We start from the raw sequence: 14,774 nt of genomic DNA, 5'->3' as shown, positions 1-14,774 counted from the left end.
TCCACTTTTTTGGGTTAGAGTTCACTTGCTTGAAGGTGCACTCAGGCACACTATTCTAATTTCTTCTCTTGTTCTGTTAAAGTTTTTATAGTTTATATAGGAAATATTTATTTCAATGTCATTGTTCTTAAAATATTTTATTTTTCCTTGTTTCCTTTCCTCACTGGGCTATTTTCCCTTTTGGGGCCCCTGGGCTTATAGCATGCTGCTTTTCCAACTAGGGTTGTAGCTTATCATTTAATAATAATAGTAATAATAATAATAATAATAATAAAAAAAAAATGTAGCTGTAGTCTATAATAGGAGTAACTATAATAGTACAGTACATATGGAACTGTATATTCAGTATATGTACAGTATTGTACTGTATGTATTGTATTATTTTCCATTTGTTATTACATTGGTGTAATAAATACTTAATTTACTGGTATAAACAGTTAGTATAGGTATATTGAATGGTTCAAATGTATTTGGCTGCACAGTATTTCATTGTGGTTATACTGTAGCTTTATTATAAGATTTAATGTGGTGTTTTGTAGGGTTTGGAACGAATTGGGCAATTTGCATATGAAATGTGACTCGCAACACGAAAAAAAAACCTTGCGTAAGCCACTCCGGAACGAAATAATTCTGTGTTGTGTATGTGTGTATGTTTAATGCTCGACTTACGACCTATGCGACATGACGGTTCGATTTTACGACGATTTGTTCAGGGTGATGCCGTCAAGTCTCGGAAATAGGACGAATATTTCCTTGAAAATAATCTTTTCCTGTATAAAAATAAATGATTTATCTCGTTGAATTATTATTTTCTTTTATTGTTATTATTCAGTATCTATTTTCAGTAAAAAATACGTTAAGAAAAGTTTTAATATCTATCGAGTTCATATTATATGTCTGGTGACGTCACATCACCGGCAGAAAGCGACCGAGCAATACAGTGATTTCTTTTCAGTAGGCTAACGATTAATATTAGTACCGTATTCACATTATCGAAATATTGAGTAACGATACAAAGTATTTTGTGGGTCTGTATCGGTTGTCATGAGTACAGTAGGGTCCCGAATTAAGCGTGTTCGAATTACATGATTCCCCTTTTCCGCGATCGCTATTTTTCAAAAATAAATTTTCTGTATCTGCGAGGCTGTTCAAAGTTCGCGAGTCAAGCACTATGTATCAAATCTATTGTCTTTTTAAGTACATTGGTAGCCCTAAATACGGTGATTTATAATAAATGTTACAAAACAATATTAACATTACATTTCATTAACATAATTTCATAATGAATAGCCTATTTAAGGATAAAATTCCACAACAATGAAATCAACTGTTAACTGTGCGAGTCCAGCTGACAAACTGTAAACAAAAATGTGGTTACGTTCTCGGCAATCTTTATCTTTCTCCAACCTTACGATAATTGTAATGGTAGTGTTAATGATGGTATATTAAAGCACTATTTTTGTTTAGTACAGTATATTTAAAACCCTTATTTTTCCCTCTGGGCGTTCAAGGTTTTCACGAGTAGACTGGGTTCGTTTATCGGCAGTGAATAGCCTAAACTTCGGTAACGAGTCGTCAATATTTTGTGTTTATCGGCAGCGAATAGCCTAAACTTCGGTAACGAGTCGTCAATATTTTGTCATATTTTAAACAGTATACATTTGATTTGAAAACATTGGTTTTGTAGAGTAGACGGTAAAATGAAATCTAGAGAGAGAGAGAGAGAGAGAGAGAGAGAGAGAGAGAGAGAGAGAGAGATTTGATGGCAGAAATCTCTCTCTCTCTCTCTCTCCGTAAGAAATAAAACCATAGTTCACATATGGCAACTTGAGTTTAAGAATGAAATTAACATGAATATTGTTAGTTGTGGCGATCAATTCCTCGCTTCAGGGGGTACACGAAACAAAAACACGACATTCAATTACAACAGCTGATTCTCTCTCTCTCTCTCTCTCTCTCTCTCTCTCTCTCTCTCTCGTTCGTTATACAATACTTACAAATAGATGAAGAAACCAAAATTGGTTTTCTTGAAGTGTCAATTAAATACAAAACGAAAAAATTATACCGTGTATACATCCATTTCAATCATAGCTTAAAATACGGTAACCGATTTCGTCCGCAAACCACTATTTTTTAGGAAACACCATTCTATTCCAGAAAATTTTTACTCTTCAAATGTCAATTGCGCTATAATAAAACATGTACTTATGTTGTTAAATTTCGGGTGTGTTTTAAAAATCGAGTATTGCTAACTTATTTTTGTTTTACTTTTGGCTGTGATCACATCAGCTGATGTATAGCTTCCGCGCAAATACAATAACAAAGAATTGTTTACACCATTTCTTAACTTATTCAAACCATCTATACAGTTAATATTACATAAACACCAATGTGTTATAACCTATCATATTAATTGTTTAGTACTTTAAAACCATCCCCCTCTCTCTCTCTCTCTCTCTCTCTCTCTCTCTCTCTCTCTCTCTCTCTCTCTCTCTCTCTCTCTCTCTCTTTCTCTCTCTCTCTCTCTCACATCGAACGTTATAGCGGTAACCTAAGTGTTCGGTGACTTTAAAAATAGGCCTAGTACTTTCTTCTTTTACCTTTTTTGCATATGGATCCATAATTGAGGTGGGTACAAGTTGACTTATAACTGAAGTTAGGAAAAGTATTTTGGATATGGAAAGGACAATTATCTTTCGTAACAGTTTATAATTATCGTAAGTTATCACTCTGTCATTAGCGGCAGTTTGCTATTGTGGATTAAACGCATAAGGAAAAAAAAATTTCCAGCTTTGCTACGAATTTAGGAATTTATATGGATACGGTAAGTAAAATATTTGTAATAACATAATGTTTACTAAATGTTTGTAATATCATTAGTTATGACTTAGATCATGTGTGTTTAATGCATTCGTTTGTTTGTTATGATCGAAGATGGAGCGTAAACAAATGGAAGGTTTCCGTTTCAGGCGGCATCATAGAGAAAAACATTTCATAAATGGCATTCATTTCATTTATTTGAAAGTTCTAATAAAAAATAATTAGAACATTGGTAATAACAAATTCAATATATAATCTATACTTGGTAAAATTGCTGTCAATTCAAAAACACAGATGTATAAATGCGTCTGTTTCTTCGTTGTGATCAGAGATAAACGTAAACAAAACATTGGTTGTCGTTTTCTATTGTGATTTTTAGCGTGTTTAGGAAACGCATGATATAAAATTGCCTTTATTTTGATAATTATGGATTTTCAATCATACAACAAGCTAGTCTATAGAGTGATGGTTTTGCTATTCACCAGTTGTATTATACAATAGATATGACAAACATTAAAATTTGTCTGCATTTTGGGTTGTGTTATAACGGGAAATATATGGTGTTTACACCTATCCTGGTTGTAATTTTAACCATTTTTCAAGTTATTAGAACTTTAAAGTATATTAAATGTTTTATTTATTTACAAGAACAATTTGATATTATAATGAAATACAGTATAGTACAAAGAAAGTATTGGAAATGGGTAGTAAACACATTTGAATAGGCAAATTGCTGGTTGCCATGGCCGCAATGGAATTATTTCTGTTAGTTGTGTGTTTCGAAATTCGCGATTTTCCATTTACACGAGGTCATTAATCGACCAAATTCTCGCATAATTCGGGACCCTACTGTACTACGTTGCGTAAATTTGACTGTACGCTAGTTTTATTAAATCACTGATAGTAGATCGATGTTTATGTAAAGAAAGTATACTAATAGGACAAAAATTGTCTTGAAAATAATATATTTCCTTTTACATTATAAAAATGAAATACTTTTGCTTTGTAAGTTAGTATTTTCTTTTCATTTCTTGCAAGAAAAAAGGAAATTAATTTACATATTTTGCAAGTCATTCTTCGTAGAGTTTACGTCATGTATCTGGCAGAAGCGCGCTGACAAACCAAATGATTTCCTTTCATTGTATTACCGAGTAATCTTATTACAGCATTCCCATCATCGAAACACCAATGATGGTCTGTATCAGTAGTTATTAGATTAGTACAACTTACCGTAAATTTAAGAAAAAAAGTTTGATGTCATATTTCTGGCGGAAGGCTAGAGGCAAATCAAGTGATTTCCTTCCGATGCGTTACTATTCCCATAATCGAAATATCGAGTAATGATATAAAGATTTATTCAATAATTTTCAAATAAATATGAAGACTTAACAAAATTAAAAATCAAAACAGAGAGAGAGAGAGAGAGAGAGAGAGAGAGAGAGAGAGAGAGAGAGAGAGAGTGCACATTCCTTTTATAACTAATAATAAGGTCTATAAACGAAATGTATGGAGAATGTGATACCCTATAACATATTGGCACTACTGTAATATAATATTCATTATGAATAAATCTGGAATTTCAAGAAAATTATATAAATCTGTATTATTCGTACAACTGTATATGTGCACATAATCGTAATACACGCAGCGTGACCTTGAGATCAGCTGATGCCAACCGAAAGTAAATCAAAAGTATTTGTTGATTATTGATATGATCAAGAAATTGAAAATTAAAATGTTAACGTGCTTTAATAAACCGCAATTAAACACAATAATGTCCAATGAAATATGAAGGCTTAATATTGAACTAAAAATTGAATACTGTATGAAGCTTTAAAAATTACCTACCTGTATGCGATTGCGAGAACGAGCGCGCGCACACAGAGGAAGAGCTACTGTACAACTATTTCGCATTATACCTAATGATTTGACGAACTGTATGGAAACTGATTTCCTGTAACATATTGGTGCTGATGTAATATTCATGAAGGTATTTCTAATAAGTCAAGAAATTCTAAAAGAAAAAAAAATATGCCATACGTATGTACGCCATATTTTAATACAGTAGGTAACGACACTTTCAGATCAGCTGATCACAACCAAAGGTAGACAAAATTTTAAGTACTTCTCGATTGGTAAAATGCTTCCAAAATTGAAGAAAAATAGAATACAAAAATGCATTAGTAGAGCATATGATATCCTATGAAACAAGAAAATGGAATAATGATAAGAGTAAGAAAATATTGATAAAATATGATTGAGAAGAATGCCGAATCATAACGCATCATAATAAATCTACGGAAACTTCACACTTTTAGTTCGTCATATGACGAAATCGACTTACGACGCATTCCTCGGTCCCGATCTCAGTCGTAAGTCGGCGACTACCTGTATATATATATATATATATATATATATATATATATATATATATATATATATATATATATATATATATATATATATATATATATATATAATGCCGAATCATGACGCATCATAATAAATCTACGGAAACTTCACACTTTTAGTTCGTCATATGACGAAATCGACTTACGACGCATTCCTCGGTCCCGATCTCAGTCGTAAGTCGGCGACTACCTGTATATATATATATATATATATATATATATATATATGTATATATATTATATATATATATATATATATATATATATATATATATATATATATATATATATATACATACACATACACATACACAGGTATTGCTCGACTTACGGCCGAGATAGGGACCGAAAGATGAGTCGTAAGTCGAGTTGGCCGCATGTCGAACTAGAAAAGTGAAGTTTCCGTAGATTTATTTTGATACGTTATGATTTGGCAATCATCTGGATCATATTTAGTCAATATTTTCTTACTGTATCATTATTCCATTTTCTTGTTTCATAGGATATCATATGCTCTATAAATGCATTATTGTATTCTATTCATCAATTTTGGAAGCATTTTACAATCGAGTACTGAAAATTTTGTTTACCTTTGGTTATGATCAGCTGATCTGAAAGTGCCGCTACCTACCGTATCAAATATGGCGTACATACGTATGGCATATTTTTTTATCATTTCTCAACTTATTAGAAATATCTTCATGATGAATATTACATCAACGCCAATATGTTACAGGAAATCAGTTTCCATACAGTTTGTCTAATCATTAGGTATAATGCGAAATCGTTGTAGCTCTTTCTGTGTGTGTGTGTGTGTGCTCGCTCTCGCAATCGCATAAGGGTAGTTCTTTTTAAAGCTTCATACAGTATTGTAGTTCAATATTAAGCCTTTATATTTCATTAGACATTACTGTGTTTAATTGTGGATTATTAAAGAACGTTTATATTTTATTTTTCAACTTCTTGAGCATATCAATAATCGACAAATACTTTTAATTTACTTTCGGTTGGCATCAGCTGATCTCAAGGTCACGCTGCCGTATTACTATTATGAGCACATATATATAGTGCGAATAACACTGATTTATATAATTTTCTTGACATTCGAAATTTCTTCATAATGCATATTGCATCAGCGCCAATATGTTATAGGGTATCACATTTTCCATACAATTCATTTATAGACCTTATTATTAGTTATAAAAGGAATACGATCTCTCTCTCTCTCTCTCTCTCTCTCTCTCTCTCTCTCTCTCTCTCTCTCTGTATTTTGTTTTTAATTCAGTTGTATCTTCATATTTTTTTTTTGAAAATTATTAAAAAATTCTATATCATTATTCGATGTTTCAATTATGGGAATAGTAACGCATCGGAAGGAAATCACTTGATTTGCCTCTCGCCTTCCGCCAGAAATATGACGTCATCAGACTTTTTTTCTTAAATTTACGGTAAGTAGTACTATAACTAATGATACAGACCACTAAAACACTCGATATCGTTACTGGGTGTTTCGATGATGGGAATGCTGTAATAAGATTACTCGGTAACAATGAAAGGAAATCATTCGGTTTGTCAGCGCGCTTCCGCCAGATACATGACGTCACAAGTCACGTGACGTACAGTAATCTCTACGAAGAATGACTTGCAAAATATGTAAATTAATTTTCTTTGTTTCTCGCAAGAAATGAAAAGAAAATACTAACTTAACAAACAAAAGTATTTTATTTTTATAATGTAAAAGGAAATATATTATCAAGAAAATATTTGCCCTAAAAGTATATTTTCTTTAGATAAACATCGATCCATTATCAGAGATTAAAAAAGTAGCGTACAGTCAAATTTACGCTACGTAGTACTCATGACAACCGATACCGACCCTCAAAATACTTTGTATCGTTATTTAATATTTCGATAATGGAAATACTAATATTAATCGTTAGCCTATTGGAAGGAAATCACTGTATTGCCCGGAAGCTTTCCGCCGGTGATGTGACGTCACCAGACATAATATGAACTCAACAGATATTAAAACTTTTCTTAATGTATTTTTAACTGAAAATAAATACTGAATATTAACAATAACAGAAAATAATAATTTACCAAGATAAATAATTTTATATGTATAGAGAAAATAGATTATTTTCAAGGAAATATTCGTCCTATTTCCGATAAACTTGTGACGTCATCACCCTGAAAAAAATGGTCGTAAAGTCGAATAGTCGTATGTCGAGCAATACCTGTGTGTATATATATAAAATATATATATATATATATATATATATATATATATATATATATATATATAAAATATCTTATTCCTCAATTTTTCAGCACGTGTCACTGAAAACAACAACAAATGTAAGTAGTGTTATTTGCCCAGATGATTATCCATGCCCAGATGGCAATACGTGTTGTCAACTGGAGGATGGCGATTATGGATGCTGTCCTATGGAAAAGGTTAGATTTTGTTATATTTGTTTTTGCTCTTACGTTTGAGAATGATAGAAACTCTTCAACATATAACTTATTTCATGTAATCATTTGATATAGGTGAAGAAACTTATCCCTCCCACACTGATGTATTGGATGAATTGTATCCCACCTCATTTATACAGTGGATGAAAAATACTCCCCTCGTCTTTTACGTAGTTCAACAGTTGAGAGAATTGATGTGTTGTAGTTATAAAAAAATAATTTGTTTTGGGTAGGGAAATATATTCAATTTCTAGTGACTATCCCATGTAAGTTATCCTTATATTAAAATTGGTTAATGCTTCAAATATTTATAATTATGTAGTATTGTACCATCTATAAACCAAATGGGGTTTTGAATATACGGTTGTTGATCAGGTTTCCACAGAGAAAACCCTTCCTACGCCATGTTAAAAGGTAAATTTCAACGTATTTCTAGAAACGCCTAAATAAGATTGAATTAGCATTGGGGACCAATGCTAATTCAGTATAGTATAGTTTAGTAAAGTCATAATGTCGGACACAAAACACACCTTAAGACATGAAAACATAAGTAGGCCTAATAGATGAAAATTGGTCTTAAATATAATGTTCAATATTATGAAACTTTGAATTATAGTAATATAAAATTTTACCTTATGGAGACGTCATATCCATGAAACATTTCAAGATGAAACGTGGTATTTTAGCCTGTAGTTGTGCTAATGTGTAATTCAGGTACTGTAGGGTAATTATTTTATTTTATTTTTAGGCAACTTGCTGTGCAGATAAGGTACATTGTTGTCCCCACGGATACCAATGCTCTGATAGTGGATGCCGAAAGGAATCTGAAGATTTTCAATATCCTGTGACCATTAGTTCTACCAAAGTACATAGAGATTCTGAGGCAAGTTTTTCTCTATGAATGGCCAGAAATTTTGCCATAATTGATATAGTATAACCAGTAAATTGATAATTTATCTTTACCATTCAATCAGTTGAGACTACCAGGTTCATAATCTTAGATTACTTTGATGCAAGTTATTGTGGATTGGTTAAACATCTATATTTTTACACATTTATTGCTTGATATAAATCATTTAATGCTATTGTAGTTTATTACTGCTACTTGTATTCAAGCTAATATTTTTTTTATATTTGATTTACACCTGTCATTTTTTTCATTTGTACATTTGCTGATATTTCTATTGTGCAATGAGGATTTGTTTTATTGGAGTGTGTATATTACAAAGCCTTCTTGGTACAGTCCACCCTTAAGATAAACAAATCCACCACCTGTTGAATCACATCATGTTTGACTGCTTTGTACCAGTTAAAAACCCTATACATGGCCAATCACTTATACACACCAGGAAAAGTGAAGAAGTCAAGAAAAAAACAATAAAGAACAGTTTAAAAAGAAACCAATGTATAGATCTTACACACAAAAAAAAAAATGGTTTGAGTATATTCGAAAAAAGCTAATGATATAATTTCATATGTTTTAAATTTCTTTCTTGGAAAAAAATTCCAGTAATTTGCTTGCCAAAATATAAGTTTTGTAAAGAAATCTGAAAAAAACCAGCAATGTTAACTATTTGGATCTCTTATTCGTAGCTTGTTTAAATTTGGTCTAGCAGGTACAGCATCTAGTAGGATTTCTAAAATAATTTAGCTTTCTTGACTTTCGGATTGTGGCACATGAACTTCATTTTAATAATCATTGTTCTTACATTTATTCTCCCCTTTATCACATAACCATTCCATCCTTTACTAATATTTCCTTTCTTTCAATTTCTCTGCCATCTCCTAAAATTTATACTTTATCCATCTTTGTTACAATTGATGGTTTTTAGCCACCTCTTTTATATATTACCTCCTGAACCTAGGAAATATACTTGCTTTACCTTAGCTGTATTTCTACCACATCTAAAGTTTTTCCCACAATTATTTTGTATGGGAAATTAGAGAGACTTTATACAGTATGTAGAACCATTCTGTAAACCTAAGAATAAATCCTGCTAATTTTGTATTTCTATTTTTTTTAAGTGATTAAAATGTATTATAAAGCTAAAACATTTCTTTTGTAACCAATCTCATCTTTTTAGATGAATGTAAGATTTGAGTAGCTTTTTATTTTTAATTTTAAAGGATGATGACACAGAAAGTGATGACACGCACAAGGGAATGCCAGAAGTAGACTTGCATGAAATGTGCCCTGACCAGACAGAGTGTCCTGATGGTGCAACTTGCTGTGAAGTAGCTGAAGGAGGTTATGGTTGTTGTGCCTATGAAGATGTAAGTAATTTTTAAAATGGGATAGACTGTGAATACAAAACATAATGTGATTATTTTATAACAAATCTTGCACATATAATAGCTAGGTTTTTGAGTAAGGGAATTTTAGTAAATCTCATAATGTTCATAAATGAATGCCTCTATAAGCAAGAATAACCTTGTAATTCTTTATACTAGCTGAGAGTAACTATAAAAAAGGGCTAGTTTTGTAACAGGGCAATGTCTTTGTGCGAGATAGAGTATTAATCCTACCCACAAAGAAACTGTCATTAGTTACATCTACTGTATATGCTTAAGTTAATGAAGTAACCAAATAGCTATTATTATTTACATGATGGTTAACCACTCATATTTTGGTAAATCATAATTAATGGATAGCTCTGTATTAGCTTTTGTTTTCATCAATCTTAACCGAAGATGCATGTGATTAATTCTAAGAAGGAACAGCTTTGGCAATCACTTTCGAAATACAGTTGATTCTTAACCAGGACAATAGCTTATGTCTAATTTTGTAAGATAAGCTGGTGTGATCTTATGGATTAAACATGTTGGTATAAAAATTTACTGTCCTAAAAGAACCTGGATCAGAAAGAAAAGCATTTGTCGGGGCACCACCCACCCGTTTAGATACTACTGCTAGAGAGTTAAGGGGTCTTTTGACTGGCCAGACAGTACTACATTGGATCCTTCTCTCTGGTTACGCTTCATTTTCCCTTTGCTTAAACACATTGTGAATAGTCTGGCCTATTCTTTACTTATCCTCCTCCTGTCCTCATACACCTGACAACACTGAGTTTACCAAACAAATCTTCTTCACCCAGGTGGTTACTGCACTGTAATTGTTCAGTGGCCACTTTTCTCTTGTTAAGGATGGAAGAGAGACTTTTGCTATGGTAAGCAGCTCTTCTAGGAGAAGGGCATTCCAAAATCAAACCATTGTTCTCTATTCTTGGATAGTGCCATAGTCTCTATACCATGGTCCTCCACTGTCTTGGGTTAGAGTTCTCTTGATTGAGGGTACACTCGGGCATGCTGTTCCGTATTGTTTCTCTTCCTCTGGTTTTATTAAAATTTATATAGTTTATAAGGAGATATTTAATTTGATGATGTTACTCTTCTTAAAATATTTTTTTCCTTTATTTCCTTTCCTCACTGGGCTATTTTTCCTGTTGGAGCCCATGGGCTTATAGCATGCTGCTTTTTCAACTAGGGTTGTAGCTTAGCAAGTACGTACATGTACAAAGGCACTGCCCCCAATTTTGGGGGTAGCCGACATCAAACAAATAAAGGAAAAAGGGGGGTATCTTTCCTCTCTACGCTCTTTCCAGCCTGAGGAGGGACTCAATTGAGTTCGGCCGGTACTGCTAGGGTGCCACAGCCCACCCTCCCCCGTTATCCACCACAGATGATGCTTCCTAATGCTGAATCCCCTACTGCTACTACCTCCGCGGTCATCCTAGGCGACCGGAGGAAGCAGAATGGCATACTGGAGTGCGTCGCAATCGCTCACCATTCATTCCTATTTCTAGCATGCTCTCTTGCCACTCTCGCATCTATCCTATCACCCAGAGCTTTCTTCACTCCATCCATCCACCCCAACCTTGGCCTTCCTCTTGTACTTCTCTCATCAACTCTTGCATTCATCACCTTTAGCAGACAGCTATTTTCCATTCTCTCAGCATGGCCAAACCACCTCAACACATTCATATCCACTCTAGCTGCTAATTCATTTCTCTCACCTGTTCTCACCCTCACTACTTCGTTCCTAACCCTATCTACTCGAGATAAACCAACCATACTCCTCAGACACTTCATCTCAAACACATTCAATTTCTGTCTCTCCGTAACTTTTATCCCCCACAATTCCGATCCATACATCACAGATGGTACAATCACTTTCTCATACAGAACTGTCTTTACATTCATTCCTAACCCCCTATTCTTTACCACTCCCTTCACTGCCCCCAACACTACCATTTGCTGCAACAGACCCCAAGTACTTAAACTTATCCACCTCCTCAAGTAACTCTACATTCAACCTCTCGCCACCTTCCTTCTCGACCCTTCCAAATTCTGTCACTAATCGGCCAAGCTTCTCTTCCGAGTCTGCAACCAGTTCAGTATCATCCGCAAACTACTGATTTACCTCCTATTCATGATCATTCTCGTCTAACCGTTTCAATCCTCGTCCGTGCACTCGAGCATTCACCTCTCTTACCACTCCATCAGCATACAAGTTAAACAACCATGGCAACATCACACATCCCTGTCTCAGCCCCACTCTCACCCGAAACCAATCACTCACTTCATTTCCTATCCTAACACAAGTTTTACTACCTTTGTAGAAACTTTACACTGCTTGCAAGAACCTTCCACCAATTCCATATAACCTCATCACATTCCACTTCGCTTGCCTATCAACTCAATCATACGCTTTCTCCAGATCTATAAATGCAACATACACCTCCAAACCTATTGCTAAATATTTATCGCATATCTGCCTAACTGTGAAAATCTGATTCATACATGCCCTATCTCTTCTGAAACTACCCTGTTCTTCTAAGATTGCATTCTCTGTTTTATCCTTAATCCTATTAATCATCACTCTACCATGCACTTTTCCAACCACACTCGACAAACTAATACCCCTTGAATCACAACACTCATGCACATCTCCCTTACCCTTATATAGTGGTACAATACTTGCACAAACCCAATCTACTGGTACCATTGACAACATAAAACACATTAATCTCGCCAACCATTCAAGTACAGTCACACCCCATTTCTTAAACATCTTGGCTCTCACACCATCCATACCAGGTGCTTTTCCTTAGCAAGTAATAATAATAATTGATTGGTACCAACATTAGGCTCCCATTTCTTGGGGAGAACTACATGGAAACCTTTAAGCTCTGTGTATCCTTAGAACTCCTAAGGATAAACCCCTAAAAATTGATTTTTTGGCTTTGTGAAGTCTTTCAGCCATGTGGCAGATAATGAGGTACTGGCTCATTCCAGGCAGTGAAGCAGTCTGGCAAAATGTGATCAAGAACAACCTACCCCTCTCCTCCAACTAAGAGTGCCTCTGCCAACAGGTAAGGGCAGACCTCTATGTCATCAGAACCTCCTATGGGATGTTTCTTTAATCTGCTAACAAGATTGGAGTTAAGTAGCAAAATCTTTAAATTCCACATCATGAAATGAAAGATCTAAGCTGCTGCATTGAAACACATTACATTCAGGCCACTATGCATCCTGAGGGTTCCCAAAAAGGTTCCCCTTCTCAACATCATCACAGAATACATAAGATTCCGGGTGTTACTACCCTCTTGGTAATTTTTTTCGTAACCAGAAAACCTTTAGCTTCGGGGCACAGCTGTGCCCCCAAGCTGGGACCAGGAGGGAGCAGACAAAATGCAGTAACCCAGAAATACTAGTCTTGGAAAGGAATCCCCATAGAGTGATTGGATCAGTTCCTCCAACCATTTTGACAATAACTGTGGTGTCCATGCAACACAAGCTTACTGAATTCAGTATAAACTGAAACCTACATAGCAGAAATCTGGGTTGGGGTGACCTAGCAATCAGGCCAAACCCAGGGAGAGCACTCAAAGGTTGCCTCTCGGGGAAAACTGAAGTGTCCTCTGAGGACCCCCTGGAGTAAGGTTGCCACCTCTTTATGGTGTAGATCATCCTCCGACCCATAATCTACTATTTAGAATGAAGCTTAAACTGAGTGTACTTCTTCAAACGTAATAATATAAGGTTATGTTAGCTGAAGAATTACTATAAAGTCATAACTAATAATTATGAAAGAGGGTGAAAAAATAAAACTTGTAAGTGATAAAATACAAAAACTGGAATATTCTCCTCGCTGTCAGGAAAGCTGTGAGGGAATAGAGTCATACTCCATATGGAGACTGATTGCATAAACAAAACACTAAAAGCATTCTTTAATGGAGTTAAGTACTGTAATCTCTACTTTGACACTATTACTGTGAATAGTTATTAAGGTAAATAATTCAGAACTCTATTTCTGTTTTAGAACTCGATTAACAGGGCTTGGGAAAGACATGGTTATACTGCAGTTAGTTGACTAAGGAGGAGATGGTTAGTGGATGCAAATAATGTGGCCAGGATTCTCTGGTAATGTTTTCCATCAATGACATATCAATTGATTGGCTGATGAATATCGGAACTGGAGGTACTGTGACGGCTCGATAGAGCCTGAACCCCCTTGGTCTCCCTTATACATCCTAAGTCTTTAGCAGTGACATCATTGGTTGCCTGAAGAATATCTGATTGTTCCAACACGGAGACTTACCTCGAAGTACTTTCTTAGGAGGTGCCTGGAATCTCCTCTCAACCGACCAGAGTTTTGTGTAGTTTACCCTACTTCTGTTTTCTGTGAGGACCACCTCAGGCGGAAGGATAAGTGCCCTGAGGCTAGTCCTGAGCCAGGTTGCGTGTTAGCTTGGGTCTCGACCCTCGGTAAGTTCTCTGGTCGCGTCGTGATACCATCCCGATGCTCTCTTTTCTCAGTGCGACCCTTTGTATCCCCGACTCACGTGTCCCACGTGATATCCCTGTACTTTCCCTTGTGTTCTTGCGTGTTCGCTTGATTCCCTTGCGCTTTCCCAAGTGTATTCCTTATCCTTTCCCTGCGTTCCTGTCTTACGGTGTTGTGTTGTGCATCGTGGAGCATGCCCGCCGTTGTCTTGGGCCTAGAGCCGGGAAGTTGTGTGGAGCGTTTTTGTCCAAGCCGGAGGTTGACCAGCATTCCCTTTGCTC

At 35.0% G+C, this 14,774-nt stretch overlaps 1 protein-coding gene across 4 annotated transcripts in view; it reads left to right on the top strand.

Moving 5' to 3' along the window:
• LOC137629620 (progranulin-like) overlaps positions 1 to 14,774 on the top strand; it is a 110,450-nt gene that overhangs the window by 89,094 nt on the left and 6,582 nt on the right. For 3 of the 4 annotated variants that reach the window (XM_068361120.1, XM_068361121.1, XM_068361119.1), the window contains 3 exons: positions 7,563 to 7,688; positions 8,455 to 8,589; positions 9,834 to 9,980. In XM_068361120.1, the coding sequence (XP_068217221.1) occupies positions 7,563 to 7,688; positions 8,455 to 8,589; positions 9,834 to 9,980 (408 nt within the window). The remainder of the gene's footprint in view (positions 1 to 7,562; positions 7,689 to 8,454; positions 8,590 to 9,833; positions 9,981 to 14,774) is intronic. The other variant, XM_068361122.1, reaches the window with a different exon arrangement.

This window comes from Palaemon carinicauda, chromosome 37, assembly GCF_036898095.1.
Source record: "Palaemon carinicauda isolate YSFRI2023 chromosome 37, ASM3689809v2, whole genome shotgun sequence".
NCBI classification, from domain to species: Eukaryota; Metazoa; Arthropoda; class Malacostraca; order Decapoda; family Palaemonidae; genus Palaemon; species Palaemon carinicauda.
Note: the sequence above shows the minus strand (reverse complement) of the source record. Positions and strands in the feature narration are given on the sequence as shown.